The sequence below is a fragment of the Bombus pascuorum genome, chromosome 15 (assembly GCF_905332965.1).
Source record: "Bombus pascuorum chromosome 15, iyBomPasc1.1, whole genome shotgun sequence".
In the NCBI taxonomy this organism is placed as follows: domain Eukaryota; kingdom Metazoa; phylum Arthropoda; class Insecta; order Hymenoptera; family Apidae; genus Bombus; species Bombus pascuorum.
In genome coordinates, this window is record NC_083502.1 from 7,769,837 (window position 1) to 7,785,954 (window position 16,118).

The following is a 16,118-nucleotide window of genomic DNA, read 5'->3' on the forward strand; positions in this document are numbered from 1 at the left end:
ATATTTAGACTTTAACCTGTATTTGGATCGTCTTCTTTAACACTGAATTTTTAAATGCGTTCATGTGCTTAAACGTAATGTTTTAAGTGAAAAATGCTTTTCTCACCTTCTCCTTGTTTTAATGCGTAATTTCCTAAAGTATCGAAGCGAAGCAAATAATTTAAGCATTCCGTAATAAAGATACGCGAGTAAAAGAAACAGAGGGAAAGAATACGTGTGTAGCGAGAGTCGGACGATCGACCGAGAAACGAACGTATTCGCTGGCCGAGTAACGTGTCCGACCGCTACTGATCAGTTTCGGTCAACGACTACTGCGGCTCGATCGTGTTCAATCCTGCAGCTCGCGAAATAGGTGAAATTCGATTCGATCGCAAAGGGCAACGCACGGTTCTGCTAAGGCCGAAGAAAAGGTTGGCTGATCGAGGTCCGTCTCGCAAAGGCAAGAAACTCTGGCCAGCTATATGGGAGGGAATCAAAGGGAAGAAAGTTGCGCGCGATATATAGGTCGGGTCAAAGGTTTTTCGCTGGCGGTAGTGCCAATCAAACGAAACCCTTAGCCTTTCGATCCGTCTCGTTCCTCTCGACTCCCGCCTTATAATTACCGTCGCGGTAATAGCTAGCAGTCAATCAGGGGGACGTGTGAATGCTATTTTACGCTTGACTTATAATTTCCGATTATCGACGCGCTACTTCTATTCACAAGGCGGAGGGCGAAGAGTAGCTCGTGCCAGCGAAATACGCGGCACTGCGTCGGCAACTACGACCAAAGTTTCCAACGTTGTTCCAATTACCACTGAAAGCGATGAACGCTTGGTACGAACGTGCTTCGAAGATGACCAGCTTTCGGCAGGACATCGATTAAAAGAAACGCCAGGGTCGCACGTCACGTCGTTCCACTTTTCTCCTCGATTCGTGAAATATTCGTTTCACTGGCGACTCGAAGAAGAAAAATACAAGACACGTTTTACGATCTTCGATAGGTACATTGATTTTCTGTAACGAGCAAACACCCCCAGGCGAAGATTTTCCTCCGAGGATGTATCGAATAATCGATGTTGCTGTATGCATTGGTGACGTCAGAAGCGTGGAATGCGCTCGCATTGCGCTCGTACTCCACCAAATCACTCCGTAATTAAAATACATTTCGCTGATTCGAGCGCGCACACCGCATTCCTGGAATACCGTGTCCGTGTCAGAGGACAGCTATTTATTCGGAGAAAAATTGCGGTGCCTCGAGAGTTTCCGAGCTACATACATCTCGAATCGACGCGACGATTGCCTACATTTCCCTCCTACTCTCTCTCTCTCTCTCTCTCTCTTCCTCCTCCTCCTCCTTCTCTCCCCCTTTCGACCCCCCTCTCCCCCTTTCTCTCTCTACGCCTCTCTTCATCTATCGTTTCTATCTTCGTTCCTTCCCCTTCGCCGTCCTATTCCACCCTTCTCCCTCTTCGTCCTTAATAAATTAGTAAAGTTGCGAGCATCGAGGGAACAGATGCTCGACGAGCCGAGGGCCTTTACACACGTGCTTGTACCTTCTCCCACGAATCGAATTGGCTGGAGAAAAACACAGCGTCCGACGTAATCCGTTGACACGAAGAAAATGACGTGTTCGAAGAGAGAGGAATCACGTCGCCGTGTAACATCGTGGATCAATATCTTGGTCGCCTGTTGCGAGATTACACCTTCTGCCTTCGGTATTTATTCGGTCGCTAAGAGAACCAAATAAGAATGGCTCTTCTCGCGGCTTAGCTATTCGCCGAGACTAAGGACAGGTAGATGATAAGTACGCGAGGTTTTTACTGATAAATTTGCGTCGTAGCCAAGCCAGCACCGCTGCTAACATCGGCCGCTGCGTCACGGCGTGTGCTCTCGAAGAGATGGGCCGTCCTGATCATTTCTTCGTGCAACGCGATTAGAAGCCGAGTGGAATTTTCTCCCGAAAAGATAAGAACGGGCGATGCAAACCGAATATTAATGTTCCAGCAGCACACGCATACCAAGGACTCGTTGTTCCTATCCGACTCGCGGCTTTCAGTTTAATGAAAATACATTTCAATCGCACCGGGGATCCAACGACGAGATATACTGCCGCGCGTTTCGATCGCGCAGCCATCGTTGTGAAATTGAGGATTAGGAATTATTGGGGAAGAAGAAGGGAGGTATTATTAGTTTCAACGCGTAAAAAATATAACGAGTTGCTCGCGAGCTGCGTGAAGGTATTTGTAACGTGGATTGACTTTCTTACGAATTCTTTGAAATTTTCACCGTCGTTTAATGTATTACCTGCGCGTGATTGAATCTTTACAAGACCTAACCTTACCAAGTCTATGGAGTCTCACAATCGGCGTGCTCTACTTTTCACGAGTATTACAGTCGCGGTACTAATACCACCTTAAAGAGCGCTATGTAAATAATTTACGATCAAAGAAAATAGAAGACCGGCCGTCCGATATCTTTATTCGTAAACAGGTGAACGAAACGGGTTTCTTCCTCGACGCTGAATCGATATATAGAAATAGCAAAGTCCTCGCGATCGAACGCTCACCGACGGCTACGATCTTGTTGAATGGTAGTGATTCCGATCGAGCCTTATCCCGTAGCTTTTCTGTCTTACGTCGAGCATCGTTTGGCATCAACGGCGCCAGGCGTGACTCGTTATTCGTCGTCGTTGTATTTCGCGAATATGAAACGGAGAATGATGAAAAAGAGCCAAACTTGTATCCCCTTCAGGCACCTAAAATTCCAACGAGGCATCATTCTGTAGGTATTCCTAAGGTATAAAAGTGCAATCATTCATGGAAAATGTGATGGGTGAGTTGTAAAAATTTTAGACGAAGTTGACGATGCGATGCGATGGAATATTACATCCCATCTGGTTCTAGCAGTCAGTTGTAATTGGTCGTAGTATAATTAGAAACATATTTTATGGAATATTTGCATCGTAATACATTACATTAACTTGTCGTTTAATTGATAAATATTAATTAAGAATTCGAAGTTTAATTAACAATAAATATAAATACCGATTTCCCTTTAAGAAGTAGAGTTTGAATTTTTGCATTTCATTCAAAGTCGGAAAGTTGTCGAGCTCCGTCAACTTTATCCACATTTTTTTTTTTTCTTTTTACATCTTTCTCATCAGATTTGCCATAAATGGCTGTACTTTTACATCTTTGGATTCATCGAACGATGTCTTATTAGTATTTTAGGTGCTTCAAGTTCAGTACTTTCGTACTTTCTCACTAACCTCTCGACCCGAGTCAGCTGCGATGAATCGCTTAGAACGTCGTGATCGCCGGGAAAAAGGGTGCAAAAGATTTCTCACCATAAATCCTGCGAGTAAAATTTTTGTAAAATGGTACTCTCGAAGCGGTGCCGAGCGAAGCGAATCTTATTCCTTAGCTCGAACGCTCTTCGCCAAATTGCCGTCTTTCGTTTACTTAAACGGTTATGCCATTTAAATTGATCGTAGATCTTCTAATCTACCGAAGGTTTTTATCTACGACGTGAAACATCCTCTCGAACGAGTTCGTTTAGTGGCTCGCGAAAGTACGCTCGTTGACACGACTTTTACGAATATATTATACTTGTGGCATTGGTTAAATTTTAAACAATTCCGAAAAGATATATAGAAGTTGCAAGATGTACGGTACGAGTATACATTTTGCAGAGATCGCAAAATTATTTAAACAGGCAAAAATCATCCACTACATTAGTCATTACATGAGTCATTACATGAGTCTCGGTATTCAGTCGGACCATATTTACTATTTAAGATGACCATTCACACTGTATATTAATTTTTTGCTAAATACAGGTTTGCGCTAAACATGTTGCAGCTTCTATATGTGTACGTATGTATATTTTCAGATTGAATTGATGTTTTGTCAATATAATTTTGGGGCAGTTGCGTCCCGTTATAACGCTAATAAAATATCCAAGTGTTTTACATAATACGCGCAATATGTGTGTAAAAATTTTCTATGGCAAATGTACGAAATAGTCTTGCAAGCCACTGTACGAGCGGTTCCACGAACGTTATAGGTTCTTTGTCAACGATATATCGTATATGTGTATATGGTTCTTTATTATTTACATTCTCGTTTATTTGCGCATCGTTCATCAGACACTCGCTCGCAGACACTTGTATACTAGTATGTATGCACGTGTACGTATTTGTGTGTGTATATTCATTTATTTATTCGTTTATTTATTCATTTATTTATTTTTATTCGTATTTATATATGTACTTGTTTATATCCCTTCCGTATGTATGCATGTATGTATGTATGTATGTATGTATGTATGTATGTATGTATGTATGTATGTATGTATGTATGTATGTACGTACGTATATATGTATATATACGTCTGTACATATACATGTGTGTGTGTGTGTGTGTGTGTGTGTGTGTGTGTGTGTGTGTGTGTGTGTGTGTGTGTGTGTGTGTGTGTGTGTGTGTGTCTAGTACTCCGTAACGCGATAAAACGTCATTAAAAAAGTCAGTACATCGTTTTTAACGCTTAAAAAACCTTAACTCGCGCTACTTTAATTTATGTTTCATTTTGACAGTGCATAGTAGGATTGTAAATTGTGATTATTTCTCCTTATAGCTCTTGTTTAACTTACGTGCACGCGTGCGAATACACGCGAATGCACGCACACGCGGCGCCTCATCTCATACGAGGGAAGACTCGTTCTCAATCTTTTTCCCCATCGCTCCTTTCCTTTTCTCTTCTCTACATTTTTCGTTTTTTCCTTTTTTCTTTCTTTTCCTTCTTTCCTTGCCTTTTTTATTCGCACTCTTGTCCTCGCGTAAACCTTATCATGATCAATCGGTGTATCAATCGTTAGGATTTAATTTAAATACGCTACGCGGCAAAAGATGACAAGCGATGAAAACGTAGATACATCGATTCGATGGTTTCTCTCGCTTTGTCGCAAACACACACACGCACACACGCGCGCGCGCGCGCACTCATTCTCTCTCTCTCTCTCGCTCGCTCACTCACTCTCCTTTTTTCTCTATTCTTCGTTAGCCTTTTCCCGTAATTCGGCTATGCAGATATACAGAGGTAATCGTAATGCGAGGTTACTTATATTCTCCGCCTCGATGTCCTCTATTCTCCTCACCCCTTCGTAACCGCGTGCCCCGTCAGCCTCGCTTGACTTCCCGTTTCACGATCGATCTTCTTCGATCCCTTGTCTCGAAACGAAGAATGCCGAATAAAAAGAAGAAAAAAGAAAAAAAAAAAAGAAAGAAAAGGCAGGAATCGCTTCGGGGCGAATCGTCTAGCACGGGAAAAAATCGCAAAACATGTATGCCATCCTGGGCAAAATCCGATAAAGAAGGCGCGTGTGTGCCTCGTAGCGCGCGAAGGATTTAAGGATGAGGTCTGCGTAAATGAATGACGGAGGCCCCATGTTCGTTTTCAATGGGTATATAGTACCTGCATTATATACCAAAAACAACAGTTACAACTTATAACAATCCTTTTATTCCTTTTTATTATTATTATTATTATTATTATTATTATTATTGTTATTGTTGTTGTTGTTGTTGTTGTTATTATTATATCTTTATTATTCTTATTGTTTTATTCATTCATTTATTTATTTATCCGTTTGTTTATTCAGTTTTAATAATTCATTTATTTATTAATATTTAAAGTGGCACTACGATACGAAAAAACCTGCAAACGGGTTCTGAACGGTAGAAACATCCCTCGGGAGATGCACAAGTCGTGTAGCGTTAAATTCATAAAAGCACATGTAACACACTCTGTTCCACTGAATCAGACTAAAAAAAAAGAGCATCCGTCGGTACGAGAAGAGAAGTGACATTTCGCCCAACAAAAGACGCGCTTCGTTTTATCTCGTTCTCTCTTCATCTTTCCCTTTATTTCTATACCCTTTCTCGCACTTTTCCTCCCTCTCTCTCTCTCTCTCTCTCTCTTCTTCTTCTTCTTGGTCTTCTCGTTCCGTTCTTTCAGACACGCACTCGTTCTCGCATAACGGAAGATTCGCACAGGCGCGCATTCGAACTTGTACTCTCTCGCTGTTTCGTTCATCCTCGTTGCCTTTCGTACCTTTACGCTTCGTCCTCCTCGTTCGGTCGAGTTCCCCTCGCATCTAGCCCCCTAGTCGATACAAGAAACGTAACGCGCGAGAAAATCGAGGACGGAACGAGGTACGCGAAGACCATGCCACAAGGAAACGGCTCTCACCCGGAAAACCAAACGAACTGAACCAAACGTTGTTCTTTCTATGCAACGTACACATACGTGCAGTTTTACCCCGTTGGTTCTTATCCCGAGCACCAAGCTCTCTTTACGGAGCAGTAATTTAGGTATATATTCATATGTATATGTATGTATGTATGTATATATGTATGTACGTACGTATGTATGTATGTATATATATATATACACACACGTTATGTATAAAGTGTGATTTCTTTGCACGACGCCTTCGCTACATACGTTATCGAATATTTTTCGTCGTATTCTTGTTCGCAGTGTCAAGTATACTTACAATAGAAATATATTAAAATTGCAAAGTTTCACGGAGTACGCCGGATAAACTTGTCCGTGGCGCGACTAATTCTCTTATGTATCGGTATCACTTATCGTAGCGTAATCGCTAACGTAAATCCTGAATGAGGTCTTCCGTATTCTCTATATACCGTATCGCGTGCATGTGTTCTCTGTGTGTTAGACGACTGTACTTCGTATGTCTCTATGTGTATGTGCATGTATAATGTATGGTGTGTAACGTACGTGAATGAAACAACGCGTCGCATGTCATAGTACGTGTACCGTGTGTTATACATAGCGAGAGCCGGGCAGTTGATTTAATTCGTTTCTTACAAACTGACAAGGAACAAAATTTTCATTTCAAACGACCTCCTTCGAACGAAACTCTCGAGGCTATCTGTAGCTTGACTTTCGATTGAAACGGCTCGCGCTCTGACGATCGAAGGGGAACGAGAATCCTTTGGCACAGTGGAATGCAGTCCGATTCCGACTGCAAGGGACTCTTGCTACGCAAATCACGATTTTGCTCGTGAATCTTAGGAGAATTTACATCGATGACAAACGACGAATAAATCGAGGTGTACATATCCTCTTTCTTTTCGATCTTCCTCTCTCTTTCTTGTGCCTTTTTCTGCTGGATCTGCATTCTTCTTTTCAATGACACGGCGCATTTTCCACGCTAGATCAGAAACGAATTTTTGGCCGTTCGTGATCATCGAGTGTAGTCGTTCTACTCTTTGCCTCTCTCATCCATCTATCTGTCTATCTCTTTGCCTCTCTACGTATTTGTGTTTCGCGACGTTCAATCGAGAGTTCGGTTCTAGTTTCCGTCGGTTCGTCGTCGTAGATCGAGCGGGACGAAAAACAACGCAGAACAGCTCGACAGACAGCCACAAACAGATTGAGTCTCTATCTTGTTTCGTTCTCCTCTTATTCCCCTCCTTTCCTTTCTCTAGGTCTGAATTTTTTTTGCTTTTTTTTTTTTTTTTTTTTTTTTTTGTTCTTTAGATAGGGCAGTGTTGTGGACGGTTACGGAGTCAACGTCCGTAATCCCAAAAATGTTTCCTACAAGTATATATACTATTTAATAAGTACATATTTCAACAACCGTTTTTAGAACTAAGTTTACAAGGTAGCGTACGATTTTTTTTTTTTTTTTTTTTATTATAACGCGACCTTCGTTTTATTATGAAAACATTTTGAAAAAAATCACGTTTGCCGCTCGTTTATCGTCATCCCCGGCCTTCCTACCCAAACCCGATTTTCTATCAAAAAATCTGAGAATGTTCGTGCGTCCGACCCTCCGCCGATTGAACCTTCCTCTATTTCCCGTGTTTTTCATTCGCGTTCTTCGCCCTTTTAAACGTTTCCCCCTTCCTGCAGCTCGATACGTACTATGTTAATAATAACCATTAATAGGTGTATAATCTATCTATCTATCTATCTATCTATCTATCTATCTATCTATCTATTTATCTACCTATCTACCTACCTACCTACCTATCTATCTATCTATCTATCTATCTATCTATCTAGTAAAACAGCATCATATTAAAGTCTATCCTCTTCCTCCTCCTCGTTATCTTCGTTATTCTCCTCGGATTCCTCCTTATATCCAGGATGCTCCGAGATCGCGTAATAATTTCCATTGTAAATAACTCCGAGCTCCCGCAACACGTCTCCCCTAATAATAGCCTTAATCGTCCAGTTGTAACACTCCTCGCTCTCGCTCTCGCGGTCGAGCCGCTCGACATCGAGGATCTTCGAGCTGAGCCGTTCGAGGATGATACCGATGTCCTTGATGCTTAAGTGCTTCTGGTCTACGGTGAGCTGATCGATGAGCAGTAAAAATTTCTCCGAGGTCACGATCTCGTCCTCCATGATCGTATTCTCGGTCTCGGATTCGGAGCTGTCGTGCTCCTGATGATGATTATGATGATGATGAAGATGAAAGCTGGCAGCCGAGTTGCCGGAAAGTCGGGAGCTCGACTCCTCGTCCGCGGTGTCGCAGAATCTCACGTGACCTTTGCTCAGGCCTGCTCGTCTTGTCCCGTCCGACAGAGAAGAAGGTGGCTGAGGCGAGGGCGTTTGAGTCTGCGTTTGTTGTTGCTGCTGCTGCGGATGCGGATGATGATGCTGCTGCTGATACTGCTGATGCTGGGCATCCTGGATCGGCGATGTAGCCACCGACTTGTGCACCGCGATTCTACGGCCCTCCTCGTGAAGGGCACAACAATGGAAGTCGCATTCTCCGCTGGCACCGCCGTCCGCTCCGTTGACAGGGCTCCCGTTCCTCGCTACCGGCTGATGAATATGGTTCGAGCATTCCGGCGTGTGGATATGGATGGTGGTGCTGTCGAACGAGTTGGTACCCTGCTTCACCAGACGGCCTGGGATCCCGTGAGGCTGCGACTGAGGCTGCGGCTGCAGCTGCGGCTGCTGCTGCTGCTGCTGCTGTCGTTACCACGGCGGTTTTAATCGTTTGAATAGATCGAAGATTCGAGGATTTCTCGAGGCTACTACTGTGTGTGTATCGACGTCGGTAGACGCGACCGCGACTCGACGCGTTCGAGGCTTCCGGGCTCGAATCGTGCAGCTTAACAGCGTCCTGGATCTCCATGGAACGTGACATTGGCGCTCGGTGTCTCCTGCGCCATCGAAATCGACTCGTTACCCGGAAACCTCGCGTGAATCGGTTCTACAGAGTGAAAAGAGAGCTCGAGATAAAAAATAGTCACGATCTCGTACCATGTCGTCATGATTTATCACAGTGATATGGGGGCTGGTGTAGCGGCTAGGACCAACTTCTGCCGCCAGGTGACCCAGCTTCCCTGCATAGTTGAGCTTGTCCAGGCTGGTCTGGATGACCAAGGGCGGCCGTTGACTACCGCTCAGGTCGGTTTTCTTAGTCGGCGAATACTTGGAGGCCTGCACATCTTGACCTTTCTGCTGTTGCTGCGCCTGCGACGACGTCGATGAACGCTGATCCCAGTGCAGCACCACCGTGACTCGTCCCTTATTGTCCATGATCTTCCACGACGGCGTCTCATCGTGTAGCTCCAGGGCGTGGATCGTTTCGCAGACTATTTTCGGAATTGCCGAAATCGCTGAAATCAATAGACACACGGGACGTGAGAGCGTGTTAGACTCATACGCGGCGCTCTATCTATCCTATTTCCACCGTTGGTTACATATGTGAATACCGATACAGCCAATCAGCGCGATACGCAACAAGAAGGTACATGTCATGTATGCCTTGCCTCGCCTAAGTACATCACGATGAACGCGTATCGATCTTTTTCCGGCTCGTTGCCGGATACGCGGTAGCCAACGTGGCCGCCGTGCCGTGTACACCATCCACTTTGTTCACGGAACAAATCGTTATCCGATCGCCCTCTTCAACGAATCTGTACTTTTGTCTTATTCTACTTATGAATCGATACTCCGTCTTCCATTCACGTAGGGTTCGCGTCCCTTGCTTGGCCCCGCTATTATCATCGGGAAACTTACTTTGCCGTGATCCGACCGCGACATACAACCCTGACGTCGACGCTGACGTTGCCACCGTTATTACGTTACATAGCTTTACAAATGTTTCGTTTTTCAAAAACCCCCTAACTGCGTTAGGCAACTTTTCATCCGACGTTAGATACTTGGAATTTGGCGAAACTTCGAGCCACATGTACATCAAGTAACTACCAGGTCATTCGACCAAAAATATGAACGACGAGTAGGCTTCTTCCGAACGAACGACCGCAAGTCGCTACAACTTGGTTGTCAATGTGTTTACGCGGCGAATTTACAAACAATTTAGAGTGGATCTAGTCGGTGGACAAAACGTTACCTAATGTAAATGAGATTTAAGCTGTCGGTTGATTACATTAAGCAACTACGCTTGAAGCGATCAGGTCGCAACCGGATAAAAAATGGACGAATATTTCTTCTTCTCACGACTACAACCTTCAACTTGATCGACGTTGTGCTTAAACATCATTTGCATTGAGCAATCTCATTTCTGTTCAAATTCCACCGTGCAAATACCCTGTCAACCAAGTTGACACTACTTTGAATCTACTTCTGGTCGTTCAATCACAAGTTGCTTATTCGTCTATTTTTGGTTAGACGATCTGGCGATTTCAACTATAGCTGCCTGATGTAAAACGCTTTGCCCTACGATCGATCGACGATCAATTTGTTGGAAGAAGACACGTCACTTTGCGATCGGGACAAGCTATACTTCTTTCTCTCTCTCTCTCTCTCTCTCTCCCTCCCTCCCTCCCGTCGCCCTTTTCCTGCTTATCTGTAAAAATAATTCGGCTCTAGATATTTAGCAGGAGAGTATCTCCAGTTATTTACAACCTGTTTACCGACCGCGTGAGAAGAGAGATGAAAGCGGTGGTAAAGCCTGATCGCGTTCAAAGCGAGGAAGGAAGACGAGAGAGAATGCAGCATAGATAGTGGAATATCTTATTAATACGGTGTGTCTTTTCTTGGCTTTCGACGAATCGCTTCGATCATCCTGTTTGTCTACTTTTCACGGAATCCTTTCATTTTGTACTCTTACGGCTATTCGCGGTCTATGCTCTAATTTATAGGTTAATCCTATCAGCTCGCGTTTTCTCGGTTCTCCCTCTCTTTTCCGTCAAGACACGCTACCGTGCATAGGTACTTGAACGCTTTCAATGTATCGTAAACGTATAAAGCACGCTTCAAATTTTTTTATCGAATTTCCGCCTATCGTCTTGTCCACGGCAACCATATACGGTTAGCAGAAATTGATAAAAGCAGTAGTTGGTATTTAGTAATCAGTAACAACTGGTATATATAAAGAAGCAATAATCGAAAGTGGATAAAAATTGCATCTACAGTTACATCCGAGTTAAGCGGCTTTAATCGTATCTACGTTGAAATTTTAGAACAAGCAGGATATGTGTTTCCAACTACATTTTACAAGCTTCTATAGATTTGATGAAGCGTCAGCTATTTATCAGTGATGAATGTGGAATGTATAGCATGTTTCATTTTCGATTTAACGGAAGTTTCACTTAGGATCGCAGTTATAGGAAGAAGTAAGAAGAATTAATAGATAGAGGAGCGCGTTCTTCTACCATATCGTTGAAAATACGATAAAAATATCAACGTTTCGACCAGCAGGTATCATTGATACTTATGCACGGCAGATACTGGTTATTCTACGAATAGGTACCGGCGCGTATGATGTCGACCCCAGTTGGACACCAGCGTTCACCATGCCGTAACAACAACAGGATCGTGTTATTTGCTAGGGTTTTAAAATATTCGCCGTCCTCGACCTGCGTTCCGTCCGATTCCAGAACTACGGAGACATTCTCGTTCTGAGGCACGCCCAATTTCTCCTTACCTGAAATAGAAGAGAGAAAGAATGAAACAGCGATTAGTCGGCCTGGAACATGATCGATCGACAGCGTTACGTTGTACCGTCGATTCGAACTACGATAGGAAGGAATGAAAAGAAAGAAGGGTAGACCGAGGCGAAATAACGAACGAACAAAGTAATATTTATCCGCTGTTCGAGAGAGGAGTGTCTCACGATGTTCGAATCGAATCTGTGGGTTAATTCGATACGATTCGATTCGATTCGATGGTAGATGCCTCTCTCGGTGAAAAGAATATTCACGATCTTCCTCGCCTACAGTTCTTTCTTCAAGATCTCGTACGAAACGCTTCGTGATCGTGTTATCCGTTATCTTTTTTTTCTCTCTCTCTCTCCCTCTCTCCCCCTCTCTCCCCCTCTCTCACTCCCTCTCTCTCCTCTCTCTCTCTCTCTCTCTCTCTCTCTCTCTCTTTGTCCGACAACGGGCGGCGACGATTCGATTCGATTCGATTCGATTCGCTTCGATTCGAATAAATGTTCTGCATAAAAAAAGCGATACCTTGCGACCAGTAATCCAATATCTTGTGTGTCGTGAAAAGAAAGAAATCACGTTATGTATATAAATTGTCGTGTATCAGAGCGGCGCTTATCGCGAGAAATCGAGCATCGAAGCAAAGGCGGCTCCGGTTCGGAGCAAAGGTAGAATCGTCGAGATACATTATGTATACTTTCCACAGCGAGCACCAGCGAGTCGTTACTTTCGCTAGCGGTTTCAGAGGGCACGCTCGCTTCTTACCCTGGTGTATCAGTTCCTCGAAATTGCTAACACACAGTCCCTTTCTTACGTTACGCCAGCTGTCCCATATCTTAAAAGGTCTCTTGCTCCGTAACTCCTGCACAGAAATTAACCGATGCAGTTTGCGTTCGAGTCACGCGATTGCGCGAGAAACCTACCAGTTTCATTTTACAAACACGATCAAGAAGACAAGGTAAAGGTAAAGAACACGACAAAGGATTCGCAGAGGGGCGCTAAGGATAGAGTTTGGTAAAAGGAGGCACACAGAAGAAAGTCAGTTTGGGTGATTGGCGCGTTCACGTGGCGGTCAATGCCCGAGGAATTCGTTGAGTTAGAATCGAAAACAGGCCGGAGAGAGAGAAACAGGCTGGTTGAGTCCTGGAAAATAGTATTGGAAAATAGTAGGTCTATCAATGAGAGGGAATCGCTTTAAACGAGATGTAATTGCGTGTAAAGAAACTGTAAAACCGCGTGCGAGCCGCCGTGGAAAATGCTTATCGCCTAGATGTTAAGTGGAGTGTCAGGCACCGGGTCAACGGGAAAGTAATTTACCCTACGTGTTTTATATGCGGTAACTAAGTAGAACAGACTATAAACAAAGCCTTTCGCGCGCCTCGCCTGGGAAATTATTATCGAATATCTATATATCCTTGCAACAGCTCGCGCTACATATTTTTTCTTCTCTTCTTTTTTTTTTTTTTTTTTTTTTTTTCACGTTTTCGTCCCTCTTCTTCTCGTCTTTCACTCTTGGGCGAGAGACGACGAGCGAGAGAATCACGGGAAAAAATTTAACGTTCTCCTTGAGAATTTATTTAGAACGCGTACACAACGTGTCACTACGAGAGTGCCCACAGGGAAGAGTTTTCGAAATTTTAGTCGGTCTGGTGTACTCGATGATAAACGACACCAGCCAACGTTGTTGGACAAAAGTAGAACAAACGTGGACATACAGGACCAAACAAAAACAGTCTCCCAAGTCCGTTATCCTACAGATTGGAGTAAAATTTGTCGCGCCGGTATCGACTGTCTCAAGAAAAACCGAACGGCATAACAGTTTGTATCCTTTCAGATCGTAGCGCGAATTTAGAAGTGGAACGAAAGAAAGAAGCGAAAATTCTTGCTTTCTGCCAAAATTTTCCTGCGATTCTTGAGAACATCACTGGCCTACAAGCGGGCCCTACATCAAGGAATTCGATGGCTTATCACAAAGTAAAACAAACGTACTTTTTTTTTTCTTAAACACCTTAGGAGTGTGGCTACACGATCGAACGCAGAGCATAGAGTTCGAGAACGCGAGAGGGTAGCGATTACTCGATTATCGGGGTTAAGGGGTCTCTGGATCGGGCTACAGGGACTCGCAAACGATATTAGAATAATGCGAGCCAAAGAGGAATATTATGTTTGGGTTGTCCCTAGTTTTCAACAGGGAGGCGCAAAGTGAACAAGGCGCAGACGCAGGCGCAACTTATGGTCGAAAACACTGACCTGATTCAATCATTCTCGGATAAACCGTCAGAAAGAAGAAAAAAAAGAAGAAAAGAAAGGGAGAAACGAAAAGAGGGGAAAGAGAAAGGCTGAAGAAAGAAAAATCGAAAGCTAGGGAAGTAAGGAAGATACAAAGGGGATGAAACGAAGCAGTGGTAAAAACACTGTTAGGAGGTGCAAGAAACGCAGAGAATCTCGGTAACCAGGGCCAGCCGCACTCTCCCTCGTTCGGCGTGTTGCTCTCGTCCAGCAACGGAATTGCACTCGATGCAGTTTCCTCCGGGGCACGATCTTGGTAAACAATCGCTTAAACGCTCCGAACCGTTACACACCGCAATCGAGGCCACGCCGATCCTAAGGGATTTCGCGGACGGAAAGAAAGCATAACCTAAAAGGGCAGCTGCGCTGACCAGCGTACGCAGTCAGATCAGTCTGAATCTCGGGAGAGAAAGGGAGAGAGAGAGAGAGAGAGAGAGAGAGAGAGAGAGAGAGAGAGAGAGAGAGAGAGAGAGAGAGAGAGAGAGACAGACAGACAGACAGAGACAGAGACAGAGAGGGAGGGAAAGAGGAAGAGAGAGACAGAAAGAAAAAGAGAGAAACACAGAGAGAGAGAGAGAGAGAGAGAGAGAGGGAGAGAAAGAGAAATACAGGATAGCGTTTCGCGGATAAGAACGACGATCGAAAGACATAGGAAGTGGACGAACGCGAACGAGCACTAGATAATCTAGACGTAGACGAATGCACCAGTAGCGGAAGGTATGCGATATTTTCGTTTACCAAAATTGTACGGTTATCATAATCTATGCGTGCGTACGCATGAGTCTGTGACGCGAATGCGTAACTGATTGACAAGCATTTCGACATGGATGGTACACTGGCGAGGAAGGCGCGTACATTAGGAGGATAATAAAAAGTAGAGCGGACGAGATCGTCTTGTAGGATCGCGGGGAAAAATTCGGGATAAAAATTCGAGGCTACGGAGATGAAGAGATGAGAAGGAGAGGACAGGCGGTGGATGCAACGAGCTCGCGGTTGTACAAATACGATCGGTAATGAGAATATGAGAATGTAATAGAAATGCGTACCTCTCTTGCCATTACGTCATATCCCTGCAGGTAAGGGACCGTCCCACCAAGCACTTATTCAGAAGGAACGAGCAAAGAAGCTGCACGTCGCATTATCGTGGCGACGGGATGCTCTCGTGCACTACTGTCCGCCCACCCTTGCTTGCGCGCTCTCTCTCTCTCTCTCTCTCTCTCTTTCTCTTGTGCTCCCGCTCCTTCTTCTTCTTCTCTCTCTCACTCTCTCTCTCTTTCTCGGCCCGTTTCTCTCGATTTTTCTTGGATCCGCGCGTTTCTTGCCCTTTCTCTTATTGGTCTTTCGCCTCTCTGTCTGCCCGCCTGCTTGTTTTTCCTTCGACCCGAACCTCTCGTGATCTTCTTACGAACGTTTCTCCGTCTCGTGCACCGTATACCGAAACACCTTGCGATGCGACACCGTTTCTCTTCCTCTCTTCGTCCTTCTCCGTCTCTCACACTCACGATTTCGCTCTTACTCTCTCTCCCTCTCTCTATCTCTGTTTCTCTTCCACCCTCTCTTTATCTGTCTGTCTGTCTGTCTGTATTTATCCTTCCCTGCTTCTCTCTCTCTCTCTCTCTCTCTATCTATCTATCTCTACCCCTTTTTCCACTTCTTTCTCTTTCTCTCGCTTCTCGCAGTCGATCTATCTGTCTCTGGCGCGCTCCTCGTGACTTTTCCTCTCTTTCTATCAGTGTCGGTTTCTCTCCCTCTTCCTCTCTCTCTCTCCCCCTCCCTCCCGCCCTGTCTCTATCTTTGTCTGTTATTCTCTTTTCGGTGTAGAACCTCAGTTCGGAGTGAATCGTTTGGTGGATTTCTGCACTGTATTAGCTTGGTATCGGCGTGGCGTATCGCGTGAGTTCGAATCAA

At 44.4% G+C, this 16,118-nt stretch overlaps 1 protein-coding gene across 3 annotated transcripts; it reads right to left on the reverse strand.

Annotated features, from left to right (window-relative positions):
- Positions 1 to 5,052: 5,052 nt before the first annotated feature.
- LOC132914811 (basic-leucine zipper transcription factor A) lies at positions 5,053 to 15,758 on the reverse strand. Of its 3 annotated transcripts, none has more exons than XM_060974225.1 (5): positions 15,257 to 15,758; positions 12,687 to 12,783; positions 11,744 to 11,917; positions 9,286 to 9,644; positions 5,053 to 8,988 (listed from the first exon to the last, which is right to left on the reverse strand). In XM_060974225.1, exons 1-5 carry the CDS (start codon positions 15,266 to 15,268, stop codon positions 8,089 to 8,091), a joined length of 1,542 nt encoding a protein of 513 aa, XP_060830208.1. In that variant the 5' UTR covers positions 15,269 to 15,758; the 3' UTR covers positions 5,053 to 8,088. The 3 variants fall into 3 exon arrangements, with proteins under 3 accessions (XP_060830208.1, XP_060830207.1, XP_060830209.1); XM_060974224.1 differs by having other exon boundaries at positions 5,053 to 8,991; XM_060974226.1 differs by lacking the exon at positions 15,257 to 15,758 and adding an exon at positions 12,845 to 12,935 and having other exon boundaries at positions 5,053 to 8,991.
- Between the last annotated feature and the right edge of the window lie 360 nt (positions 15,759 to 16,118).

Excerpts from the sequence above, each read along its gene's own strand:
- LOC132914811 (XM_060974224.1), bottom strand. Across the intron at positions 11,918-12,686 it reads CGAGGAACTGATACACCAGG|GTAAGGAGAAATTGGGCGTG; the intron begins GTAAGAAGCGAG and ends CTTCTATTTCAG. Across the intron at positions 8,992-9,285 it reads TGATAAATCATGACGACATG|CAGCAGCAGCAGCAGCAGCC; the intron begins GTACGAGATCGT and ends TGGTAACGACAG.